Genomic DNA, 13,772 nt, shown 5'->3' on the forward strand with positions numbered 1-13,772 from the left:
ATACATCACTTTAAAAATTATTTAGAAAGTTTGTTAATAAATTCCTAATGGCTATACAAAAGAAACAGCTTTTTAATGGAACATATTTCTTGAAATGTTTGTTAAATGTGGCTAGAGGTTTCAGAAAGCATTCTGTACCATCCTACACTCTGAATTCCATAACTCAGTTCAATCTTCAGACACCCACTTGTGCCAGGGTCAGGAAAACAGAAAGTTCTATTTATCAAAAACTGAGCTCTGGTTTAAAATGAGCACCATATTTGATACTGTTTATTAAAAGCTATTAATTTACCAAACTTCTATATTGCCTATTTACTGGAACTACCAGTAAACTGTACTATCACTGTAATTTAGGAAACTTCAACATTTTTGGTATATGCAAGAGTTCCAAGCAGTGTGACCTTGCTAAGTGAAAGCTCTGCACAGCACAGCAGTGAAATCCAAGGGAGCTGCCCAGCAGCTGTTCTGTCTCCCCACAGAACAGAGTGTAACATTCTTGTGCTCACCGTGTTTACTTGATGGCACACTCACTGTCAGGCTGCATTGCAGTCTGCTGAAAACTTCAACCACAATCATTCACTGCTATGTACCCTTTGTTGTACACTGCTGTTCAAAATTATTTTTACCTATTTTTAATCTCTTAACACATGAATAAAAAGCACACTATTTTATACTGTTTGGGTCAAATTAATTTTATTATGCTCCATGATGAATTGCCACCAGTGCAACATCCTATTCACTATACATTTCAAAAAAAATTCACATACTAAAACAAAATTTCAGTTGATAAATGGAAATGAATGATTGAAAGTCTTTATGAATCTCATACATACAATATGTGGCTAGCTGAAATTGTCTATCACGTAGCACTTAGATATAAAAAGCCTCATGCTAGTTTGTTAAAACGCGAAGGCTACCAGACATCATTTAGCTGGAGTATATACGCGAGGCTTTCAGACAATGCACAGGTATAGTGCTGCTCACAGTGCGAGATGGTGGAGGACTGAAACATGCAACCTGGTATCTTACTTGGTAAAGCAAATTTAATACTCATGCCTGGACTGAACTCCACAGCTGTTGTTTCAACCAATAGTTTAGATTGTGCAACAACAGTCTTTTTTTAATTAAAGGAAAAAAAAAACAACACTACTCAATTACCTTTGGCAAGTTATATGCTCATTTTAAATGTTTAAAATTCTGTTTTCAACTCAAAGAGTTCTGCTCAGAGCAGAGCCTGACGAATATTTACCAAACCAAAGCTAGCTGGAAAAACTGAATTGGCCAAAAGTTAAGTGATCTAAAATTTGGCATTATCTTAAAGACGCTTCTAGGAAAGTTTTTTATAATGTCAAAAATTTTAAATAGGAAGAGGTTTGACGCTATTTAAAATAATCATAATATTCTATTTACCATTTGCACAAATTCCTAATTTCATTGGTTCCTAGCTGTCCAGCCACATCCACACCGACTCACTGAGCTCAAGCCACAATAAAAATGATAGTAAGCAGAAGAAGGTTTCAAGCAGCAGAGGGCACTGTTTTTGCAGGAAACAAAAAAGCCTAGAATCTTTCCCATGTGCTTAAATTACTCTTGCAAGGAAGGTAACATTCTTTGAATAACTTAACTATTTTACTGCACCACTTACTGCTTTCAGCAACAAAACCTTTTAAATTACTTCTTATGATAACTAGATGCATGATCACTAAAGATTATGTAATAACTGGTTAAAATTCAAGCCACATCTTGCAGGTCCAGCCTGTCAAGATCATGCCAATACTAGATTTTGGTCGGTACAATTCTGGATAGCATAACTTTTAGTTGGATATTGTGACTACAGTAATGAAATACATTTGGAACTACATTCTGCACATGACTCAATGTGAGAAAAATATGTCTGCATTTAAATCAAATAATTTTCTACCTAAAGTTTAAAGTAGGTAGGCATGATAATTAGTGCTATAAATATGAAATAACCGCCTTTAGGCAAATTAGTGTATTACTGTAGAAAGGCAAGGAAATCCTAATTGCAACACACCATTTAGTATGCATAACAAATGTGCAGGTTGTAAAGTTTTATTTTTAAAAAGCTATCATTCAGGTAGGTATTCAAAGAAATTTGACATTAGGTCAACAAATCTTTAAGGAAAATGTAACCTTTCACCTGACATTTGATAAAAATCTCAAGAAATTATTAAAATAAAACTATACAGAATGTTAGGTTCAGCATTACAGTACATACTTTTGCCAATCAGGTAAGATTTTATGTTTGGAACTTCTCAATACTCAATCTATACAAATTGCAAAATAAAATACTTAATTTCATATCATTTTAATAATATTTTGATCTCTATAGCATTTGAGACCAAATGTTGGAGTAACCATAATGCATGACCCTCTTCAGTTCATGTAGAAGGAAATTAAGTTCCAAATCTCAACTTAAATCTTTTCTGTTTCAGAATAATACCAAAAATATTTTTTGAATTTTTGCCAAAAAGAGTCTGCCACATTTGTTACAGCACAAACATAGCCTCAGTCAGTCGAGTACAGGCATGGAAGGGCTCCATATGATCCCAGCCTGTAAATACCATTGTACCAACACAAGGCAACACTGCTGTCACAGGCGTGTTACTGATTCTCCCCACCAGTGTCTCTGTAGTGATTTTATGTAGAGTGTATTGCTAAAATTTGAGAACCTGTATCAGTGTGGTGATGTCTAGAGAACTGTGCAATGTATCAGCTTCAACATTCATATGTAGCATTGTATTCAAAATGAAGGGTCTAAAGAAACTAAGGTTTGCATCACTTAAAAAACAATGTAGTGCTATACTAGGTTTTCATAAGAAAATTTAGGTACAGAAAAAGTAGGGTATGAAAATAGTGTTTTCCTTCTGCATTATAACTAAATTACATTAAGGTTTTTGTCAGTCTCACATACAATATTTAAACTCCCTTGTTGATGGAATGAAAAAATATTCACAAATCAAGTGAGCATCCTGGTGTAAACTTGCACACAAGTAACAGGGAGTACTTTGTAGAGTATTATGACAAACCTTTACAGATTACATGAGGTATTGCACAGATTAATTAAAAAAAAGCAAAAAAACAAGGCAACAAAAATATACAGCAAATTGGTAGAACATTTACATGATAATTTTACAGAATCCATAGACAGAAAGTAGTGTTTAGTATTTCACCTTAAAAATATATATATAACATATAGATCAGTCTTCCCATTCATCATCGTCCTCAAAGTCTTCTTCATCATCTTCTTCATCATCCTCATCTACAAGAAAACCATCAAGACAAACAATTTAAATATATGAATAAATAAAACGATGTTCCATAATTCTGGGGTGATTCCTCCAAGTATTCAATTCCTGGAACATAAACCATTATGTTTTAGATTTTTATTATTTATTTTTAAATATTTTATTGAAATACAGTATACATACCAAGAAATGCCCCAAAGTATACAGATACGTGAGGTTTTTTAGGGTCATCTGATCATACTCAAAACCAACAGTCAAATTAGAACAAAGCGTTACTAGTACCCCAAGAGTCCTCATTAGTTCATGCTCCCATTTCTTTTTTCAAACATGTGAAGTAAGAGTAAACTGTCATTTACATAATATGATTCAGTTAAGCACTATTTATAACTATATACCAAATTATATGACATCCACACAAGTTTTATACTCTCTGCATATATTAATTACCACAAAAAAGAGAAAACACGTGCTATTTTTCTTTTTCTCTCTGGCTTATTTTACTTAGCATTATATTCTCTATTTGCATCCATTTTGTTGCAATTGTCAGAATTTCATTCTTTTTTATGGCTGAGTAATATTCTGCTGTGTATTTGTACTACATTTTCTTTATGCAGTCATTAGTTGATGGACATCTAGATTGACTCCATGTCTTACTTAGCTAATGGGAATGGAGCTGCTATAAACATGGGAGTGCAAGTAACTCTTTTGTATATTGGTTGATTTAATTTCCTTTGGATGTATTCCTAGGAGTGAGATAAGTGGGTCATATGATAGACCCATTTTTAGTTTTCTGAGGAATCTCCATAACCATCTTCCTTAATGGCTGTACCAGTTTGCTAAAGGCAGAGTGAGAGTGAGATTTGAGAATGAGAGAGTCAGAGAGAGAGAAAGAGAGAGAGGGAGACAGAATCTTCTGCTGGCTCATTCCCCAAATGCTCCAATGGCCAGAGCTGGGCCAGGCTGAAACCAGGAGCTCAGAACTCCATCCTGGTCTCCCATGTGGGTACAGGGGTCTTTATCCAATTCTTTCCCAGGTGCATTGGTAGGGAGCTGGAATGGAAGCAAAGCAGCCAGGACTTGAACCAGTACTTTGATATGGGATGCCAGTGTTACAGGCAGTAACATAACCCACTGTGCCACACTGCCAGCCTCAGTCATTTGATTTCTGGAGAAATCTGTTACTAAGACAGTCTAAAACTCCAACCTTGTCTCAAATGTGTCAAAATGGTAGGTCTTTCTGAATTTCAGACTCATATATCATGAATCCAGCAGCTTCCTTGCACCTTTTCTCTTTGAAAAAAAGATTCATTTTGTTATGTATTTGAAAGGCAGAGTACAGAGAGAGAGAGAAAGAGAAAGAGAGATATCTTCCATCTGCTGGGTCACTTCCCAAATGGCCCCAACAGCCAGGACTGGGTCAGGCTGAAGCCAGGAGCCAGGAACTCCATCCAGGTCTCTTACATGTGTGGCAGGGTCCCAGGTGCTTTGGCCATCTTCTATAGCTTTCTCAGGTACATTATTAGGGAGCTGGATAGGAAGTGGAGCAGCTGGGACTCAAACCTGCACTCCGATATGGGATGCCAGCATCACAGGTGGCAGCTTACCCCACTGCACCACAATGGCAGATCCAGAAAGTCATTATTCAAGAGGAATATCTGGCCACTTGCTGATGAGAATAATGTAAACTAGTAGATGGGTGTTTTTTAATAAACATTCAAAGAAATAAAAAAATAGGCCACAAAAACAACAAAAATAAAACTGGTATATTGTTCACCTATTAATTCCAGCAGTAATTTCAGTGATAAGCAGGAACTCCGTCAACACATTTTTCTTTTATTGATTTTATTTATTTGAGAGGCAGACAGACTGAAAGAGACATCTTCATCTACTGGTCCACTCCCCAAATGTCTACCAACAACTGTGGCTGGATCATCACCACACCTCCAACAACCCTCCAATGACTGGGAGCCAGGAACTCAATCCAGGTCTCTGATACGGGTGGCAGGGACTCTATTACTTCAGCTATCACCTGCTGCCCCCAAGGGTGTGCATTAGCAGGAAGCTGGGATGAGGACCTGAGCCAGGACTTGAATCCAGGTACTCTGAGATATGAGTATGCAATCTTAACTACTGGCCAAATGCCCACCCCTAGTCTCTTCTCTTTTAAATCCACTGACACCACTTATGTTGGTAAACCTAAATAAAGCCTGTCCTCATTTTTGATCAAAAGCGTTTGACACAGATGATTACCTTGTCCTCCATCAAACATTGTCTTCATTTGGCTTTACACACTCTCCAGTCCTAAGACTTATTAGGCCTTCTCTTCTGTATCTATATCCATTCTGCTGATCTCTAGTTTCATCACATTAAACACAACTGACCCAAATTTACTTAAAAGTCAGACTTCCGCCTTTAATTTCAGACTCAGAACCAAATTAACATTGACATTGGAATTCCCAATAAACACCTCAAACTTAGTATGTACAAAGGCAAAACTCCTAATTTTTCCTCTCAAACTTGCCCCTCTTTTCTGTTTTCTTTTTCTCTTTTCTGTTAAAAACATTACATCCTTCTAGGTGCTCAGGTACAAAAACTTGGGAGTAATCCTTCACTCCTCTCTTTTGTCACACCCCATCTAGAATCCATCAGCAAAACCAGTGATCTCCACATTTAAAATAAAACTAGTATCTAACCACTTCTCATTGGTCCAATAAACTCTGCTCAAGCCTCCATTATCTATGGCTTGGATCATCACTACTCCTCTAACAATCACACATCAGGTTGAGAATAAAACCAACATATTTTAATCATCTCCAAAGCCTTATAAACTGGTCTCCTACTTCCTTCCTTACTACCCTTTTCTAGTCATACTGACTTCCTCATTGCTCCTCAACCTCAAGGACTCTGCACTTGATCTCCATCTGGCACACTCTTCCCCAGTTTCTTTCTTTCTTTTTTTTTTTTTTTTTTTAGAGAGAGAGAGAGAGAGAGAGAGAAAGGTCTTCCCTCCATTGGTTCACCCCCCAAACGGCCGCTATGGCCGGCACGCTGCATGGATCCAAAGCCAGGAGCCAGGTGCTTCCTCCTTGTCTTCCATGCGGGTGCAGGGCCCAAGCACTTGGGCCATCCTCCACTGCCTTCCCAGGCCACAGCAGAGAGCTGGACCGGAAGAGGAGCAACCAGGACTAGAACCCGGGGTGCTGGTGCCGCAGGTGGAGGATTAGCCTAGTGAGCCACAGTGCTGGCCCCCAGTTTTCTATACTATTCTTCCTCTTTTTGGTCTTTTAGCAACACCTCAGTTAGGCCTCATGATACCATGTCAAAAGGAACCTCCCTCTTGTATCCTGAAACTCCCTATCTCCCATTTCTGCTGCATTTTTGTCCTGAGTACTTCTCACTATTTAATTAACATTTTATATGTATATAAAATTTTTTGTTTATGGTTTGTTTCTCTCTCACTAGAATGCATGCTTTCTTGAAGGCCTGGGTTTTTGTTTTATTAAAATTTTATTACTATTCCATAATAAATATTTATAAAATGAATTAGCTTATTCTATCCCTGTAATGTAGTAAAGGAATAAATATGTCTACTTAAAGAAAACAAATGTTGCTCAAGGATCGTAGCTATCTACATTGCTACAGAGAAAGAAAAGGAAAATAACATTTACTTAGCACCTATCAGGTTGCTAGGTAATCTGTTGTTTATATACTATTTAATCTCACATCAATCATATGATTTGCAAATTCTCTCCATGTAACAAATAAGAAAACTGAGGTCCACAGAGATTAAATTAAATAAAAGTGCTAATAAGAATAAGATCTGATTCTAGTACATCATGCTTGAGAAGCTAGTAAACCCTTCAACCAATGTAATCAGCCAAACCTGTATCTTGCTCTATTTTTAGAAGCATTATTCATTTATGTGGCAGTATGTATATAGTTTAATAATGTTTAAAATAGGTACTGGCTTAATAAAATAAGCCTTTTAGGAAATGCAAAACAAACAAACAAACATACAAACAAAAAACCACACAACCCAAAACCAAAACACAACACCAAACTTTGAAGCAGTAGTGGAGTATGGTTTAGCCTACTGGTTAAGACGCCTACATCCTACACTGGAGTGAGTACCTGGATTTGATATCTGATTCCAGTTCCCTACTGGTAGACTCTGGGAGGCAGCAGTGATGGATGAAATCATCAGGTCCTTGCCACCCATGTGGGAAGCCCATTTTCAGTTTCCAGCCCCTGGTTTGGGCCCTGGCCATTGCAGGCATTTGCAGAGGCAACCAGTGGATGGCATTCTCCACTTACCTATTTCTGTCTCTCCAATAAATAAATGAATAAATAAATAGTTTTAGAATAAGTAAGTTAATATTCTTTACCAAACTCCTTAAATGTAGAAATCACCCAATTTCTTAGTCCTAATTCCCACAGATCAAGAAATTTGAATTTTCTATCTTGAAATGTCATAAGAATGAGACCCAGAAATCTCAAGCCTTGTTTAAAGGTGGCTTGTCAAGAATTCTATTAGTGTTTCCTGGTATAGGAAATAAGGTTTTTTTTTTTTTCTCCCAAAGCTGTTGCTCCAATTTATAGTTATGGCTGCAGTGTCCTGGCATTCATTAGGTTTCAGGCAGACTAGTCAGAGGCATCAACTGTTTAAACTATGCCCCAGACTGGCACCGTGGTGTAGCGGGCAAGATGCCACCTGCAGTGTTGGCATCCTATATGGGTGCCAGTTCGAGTCCTGGCTGCTCCACTTCCAATCCAGCTCTCTGCTATGGCTTGGGAAAGCAATAGAAGATGGCCCAAGTCCTTAGGTCCCTGCACCCACGTGGGAGACCCAGAAGAAGCTCCTGGCTTTGGATCTGCACAGCTCCAGCTCTTGCGGTCACTGGGCAGTGACACAGTGGATGGAAGACCTCTCTGCCTTTGACTCTCTGTAACTCTGCCTTTCAAATAAATAAATCTTAAAAAAAAAAAAAAAATGCCTAGAATCTCGAACAGTAAGTTACTCAATTAGCAGAGAGAAAGCTAGCCATGACAGTGATAAAATATAAATTAAAAACAAAAACAAAACAGAACTCAAATATTCAAGTTTTTAAAAAACACACATACCTGAGGAATGAATGGCTTTGCTCCTTTTCTGCATCACTTCCATTAATGCACCTACAATTCCCGAAGTGGGCGCAGGTGTTGGTGGTGTAGACTCTTGGCCATCAGATACCTTGGAAAAGAAAGTTAGCACAACTCAGTGAATCCTTTTCCAGAAAGTTTTATTTTCTTAGACTCACTTATCTTGTAAAAGAAAAAAAATTTTAAAGGGAAAACAAACTGACAACCCCAGAACATGATTAATTAAATTAAGAAAACCTGCTGCCTTAGAAGTATTTTCTTTCCTTAATGCATATGCAATCAACACTTTTCTAATTAAATCCTTTCCTGAGTAATACTTGTCCTTGTAACTGGGTTACTTCTGTTTATTACAGCACACAAACCTTAGATGAGGAATTTAAAGCTATTATCAAGGGACAGCATTCTTAAACCCAGAATCATACTGAAATTCCAAGAGTTGCTATACAGGTGTGAAGCTCAGGTAAGATGATCTGTAAGATTGGCAACTGCAGAATTTATGCCTTACTAGAAAAACTGAGCTTGTACCTTTGTATATTTATATCTCATGTGATATAATATTATAATTTAAAAAAAAGATTTATTTATTTATCTGAAAGGTAGAGTTACAGAGGGAGGGAGAAACAGAGGAAGGTCTTCCATCAACTGGTTCACTTCCCAAATGGCTGTAACTGCCGGAGCTTGGCCGATCTAAAGCCTGCAACTTCTTCCAGGTCTCCAACATGAGTGAAAGGGGCCCACGCACTTGGAACATCTTCTATTGCTTTCTTAGGCCATAGTAGAGAGCTGGATTGGAAGAGGAGCACCCGGGACAGAAACCAGCACCTATATGGGATGCCAGCACTGCAGGCAGAGACTTAGCCTACTATCCTACAGTGCTGACCCCATAATGTTATAATTAATATGTATATATTACAACTCAAAATGAACCTCTCTTCTCATAGCATACAACTTCTCTTTAAGGAGTTTAGCTGAAAAGCTTGCAAAATGTACCTTCCTTGCAAGGCACCTAACTATTCCTAAGTGAAGTACTTTGTTCTGCTCCGAACACTCAGGGAAACAAAAAAATCAAAGACTCTAAGATCTGATTTCTCAGAATGACAGTCCACACAAAATTATCTCCACTTCTAATATTCATACTTAAAAGGGAGAATACAGGAAGTCTGTTCATGTTCAGAGAAAAAAATGCAATTCTGAAAGGACTACCCTAAATGCATTTAACTGTTTTTATATATTCATTGTAAACCTTGCCTATGGACTTACTGGTATAATTTAAGATTATAATTAACAATTTAGAAAAACTAGCACTTACACAAGTTTTGTGTGTGTGTGTGTGTGTGTGTGTGTATTTAACATCTATTTAAATTCTAAATCATTTCCCAGAGAGAAAAGTCATTTTATTAAGACAAACTTTTTATTATGGTCTTTGTAACTCTTCCCCTGGTACTATTTGTGATTTTGGACAAAAGACCTTTTTGTAAAAAAAAATGTTCAAAGGAGACCCCAGTAAAAAACAGATTCAGTCAGTCATTAGTATTTAAGTTTTAAAGATCATATGCTATTACCAGGATAGAAGTAGCACAAATGGAAAAAATAAATTGTTTCAGAGCTTTCTATTTCTGTACAAGGTTCTCAAAGAAGTTTAACAGCAGCCAGGACATTTAGACTACCTTTAAGCAATCTGATAATAAAAAGCAGCTAGTACAAAGCAGGAGTACAACACTGTCATCAACATACTTTTTGGAGTAGTTATTTGGACAAGATGCTATTTGAGGAACTAAATACATGGAATAAAAAAAGAATTGAAGGAATTCAAAATACATATAACTGAACACTTATATATCTCCTGCCTATACTTTAAAGTACATCTGAGGTTTTATATTGTCATTTACCACAAAATAAACTGATTAATTTATATAGAAAATTTAAAGAAATACAGCCAAATAAATTTGAACCACAAATGGTTATTTTTAAAAGTAAAGTAAAATTATAGACTCAGATCCCATGTGTATAACAGAATCATTTATCAACTATGTAGTCTATGATAACAAACTAAATGTAATTAGAAGGAAAGTGAGTACTTGGATTAAAAAAAAGGCATAGTATACTATATTTAGAATGGAAAATATTTTTCTAAAATGAATTCAGAGATCAAGGCTGTTTTTTTTTTTTTTTTCTGAAGACAGGAGCTGGGATGGGAAGATATGAGGAAAGTAAATAGGAAATTGAATGCTGCTACTTCTTTAGTTATGTGAAGACAACATTTTCTTCATTAAAAATAAACCACCACCTTATTATAGTTAAATGAGAGAAAGAAAGTTTATTGTGGAGAAAAGAAGAAATGGAAAAGGGAAAACAACAAGTTCTGTTAGGAATGGGAGGTAGGGGAATGACACAGGAACTAGTGGTGATTCTAAGGTAAAAGCTAAAAGTAACCATATTAAAACTTGCTATTCACCTGGATTATGGTCATTCTGACATGAATTCTCCCCACTTAACAGTATGTAAAGTTCTCTAACTGCTCTTGAGAAATGTTTAGTCTAAACTAAATGGGAGAAGGAAGCCAAGATGAATGCCCACAGGCTGATTTAAGTGTGTCCTCCTGAACATATGTCAAGGAAAGATCTAGCGGCAGAACGTTTGGCCTAGCAGTTCAGACAGTCCCTTATGAGAATGCCTGGGTTTCACTCTGGCCTCCTATTCCTAAACCCAGCTTCCTAACGCAGGCTTTGGGAAGTAGCAGTGATAGCTCAAGTGACTGCATTCCCGCTATCCATATGGGAGATCTGGATTGAGTTCTCAGTTTATAGCTCTGACCTTCAGCGAACGGTGTTACAGGCACTTGCAGAATGAACTGCAATTGGAGCTGTTTGTCCCTCAAAATAAATCTTAAAAAGGAAAAGTTTCGGTTATATTTTAAAGGTCAGATGTTCTAAATCTATGCTATGCTAATGTTTGAATATTTTCATTTAATCAGTTGTTTCCTATACATCACTTTTCCTTCTACTGAGATCTAAAAATTTATCTTTAACCCCAACATCACAAATTAATTTTCAGTTAACATGTCCTCGGGCCAGGCATTTGGCATAGTGGTTAAGGTGCTGATCTGATGCCTGTATTTCACATTGGAGTGCCTAGTTTCTAGTCCTGGTTCTGTTCATGAATCTAGTTTCCTGCTAATATGTACCCTAGGAGGCAACAGGTCATGGCCAAAGTAGATGGGTCCCTGCCACCTACACAGAGACCCAAATTGAGTTTCTGGCTTCTGTCTTTGGCCTTGCCTGGCCTGGCCCTGGCTACTGAGGGCATCTGGGGAGTGAACCAGTGAATAGGATATCTCTATCCCTCAAATAAATAAAAATAAACCCAAAAGTTAAAAAAAAAAAGTCCTCTGTCATTTCCATTTACCTTATAGAAAAATCTAATATCTACTACCTGTCTCAAGTCCTATAGAACACACTAGTTATGAAAGCTCAGAAAACACAGAGGTTAGGCCCCAGTATTGTGGTTGGCAAACTATAACACGTAAGCCAAATTTACCCTATCTCTTGTTTTTGTTCTTTCAACAGCATCACCAACCAAACCTGAAAGTTAAGAATGGTTTTTATACTTTCTAATGGCTGAACGAAAATCAAAAGAATATTTATGATGTGAAAGCTGTACCACCTCTCCTAATTCCGAGAATCTAAAATTATCTGGGGGCTGGCACTGTGGCATAGTGGGTAAGGTCGCCTGTAGTGCTGGCATCCCATATGGGCGCTGGTTAGAGTCGTGGCTGCTCCACTTCCAATTTAGCTCTCTGCTATGGCCTGGGAAAGCATTAAACGATGGCCGAAGTCCTTGGGCCCCTGCAACAATGTGAGACATGGAAGAAACTCCTAGCTCCTGGCTTCGGATGGAAATGGCTCAGCTCTGTCGTTGTAGCCATTTCAGGAGTAAACCAACAGATGGAAGACCTCTGCCTCTCTGTAACTCTGCCTTTCGAATAAATAAATCTTTAAATAAAAAAACAAACAAAATCAACTGTTATCACCGTTAGAAATTCTATTAGAAGCCTTTCAAATTTCTGTGGGGTCTAATTTTCCACTAATCTAAATTTTAGAACTTGGAAACTTCAGAATATGATTTAGTTTTCATAAACTTAGTGGTCTGGATTTACCAAGGTAACTACAAATGAGCTATTTTTAATTCCCTATAGTTTAATAAGGATTTTTTTTTTGTTAAAATGCTTTATATTTAAAAGTCTAGAACAAAAAATTGCAAAAACATTGCAAAATTCCATTTATATGAAGCTCTAGAACAGGCAAAACTAATCTGTGGTAGTCAAAGAGTTTTATTTTGCCTGCAGAACTAACAGGGAAGAGGTGTGAGAGAACTTTCTGGGATGACAGAAATGTTCTACACTGTGATATAGGAGTTTACCAAACTGAACTAAAAATTGCTGCTGTTCATAATTTATAACATTTTACAAATCACAGAGCTAAAAAAACTAAATAGCAAGAGAGAAGTAAAAGAATAAACTTTTCAAAGAACTAACGAATTACTTCAAATTCCACTGTGATGGATGATCTACAATGAAAAGAACAGATTACTTACAGACTTCAGCTGAATACCCTGTCGAATCTGGTCTAAAAGTGCATCCCTTCCAGAGCAGGACACCGGTCGACTGTTCTGTTCCACTTTCTTTAGCTGAGCACCCTCTCTAATTTGATCTAAAAGAGCTGCTTTGCTTCCTGCAGGAGCTGGAACTTGATGGTCCCCATCAGAAGGCAGGCCAGGGGGAGGTGGTGGCCCTGGTGGAGGAGGTGGTGGTGGTGGGGGCGGTGCCAGTGCGCCTGACAGAGGTGGAGGTGGTGGTGGTGGTGGAGGCCCTGTAGGTGCTGAGGAGGGAAGGGCTGGAGGCGGAGGAGGGTACATCCTATTTGGCGGTGGTGGAGGGACTCCCACACCTGGCCTCGAAGGAGGCGGAGGTGGGGGTGCAGCTGTGGGGGCTCTTGAAGGTGGTGGAGGAGGGGCACCTCTTCCCCTGGCAGGAGGAGGGGGAGGGCCTGAGCTATGCGGAGGGGGTGGAGGAGGAGGTGGCCCTGCCCTTGATGGTGGTGGAGGTGGTGGTGCTGAAATGAAAACAGAAAAAAACAAAGTATGCTTTTTTCTCCCCTATTGAAAAGGCAATTCACTTTCACATGTAAAAAAACAAAATAATATTAAGAACAAAAAGTCTCTTCTTTGCATTTTTTTGCAAAGCTAGCTGTGCATAGATGTTATCATAATTTTATTTGGAAATATTCAGCTTGATTGCCCTCCTGTTTCTCGAAAAAGTCACTAGCTTTTACAAATCAGTACCAATTTTGGAGGTGTGGGGAATTC

General features: G+C 37.8%; 1 protein-coding gene across 5 annotated transcripts in view; it reads right to left on the reverse strand.

The window, feature by feature from the left end:
* Positions 1-666: 666 nt before the first annotated feature.
* Positions 667-13,772, reverse strand: part of WASL (WASP like actin nucleation promoting factor) — an 83,632-nt gene continuing 70,526 nt past the window's right edge. For all 5 annotated transcript variants that reach the window (XM_002712090.5, XM_051848925.2, XM_051848924.2 and 2 more), the window contains 3 exons: positions 13,002-13,519; positions 8,391-8,499; positions 667-3,283 (listed from right to left, as the gene is read on the reverse strand). In XM_002712090.5, coding sequence (XP_002712136.1) covers positions 3,222-3,283; positions 8,391-8,499; positions 13,002-13,519 — 689 coding nt within the window. In that variant the 3' untranslated portion in view covers positions 667-3,221. The remainder of the gene's footprint in view (positions 3,284-8,390; positions 8,500-13,001; positions 13,520-13,772) is intronic.

The sequence above is a fragment of the Oryctolagus cuniculus genome, chromosome 3 (assembly GCF_964237555.1).
Source record: "Oryctolagus cuniculus chromosome 3, mOryCun1.1, whole genome shotgun sequence".
Classification (NCBI taxonomy): domain Eukaryota; kingdom Metazoa; phylum Chordata; class Mammalia; order Lagomorpha; family Leporidae; genus Oryctolagus; species Oryctolagus cuniculus.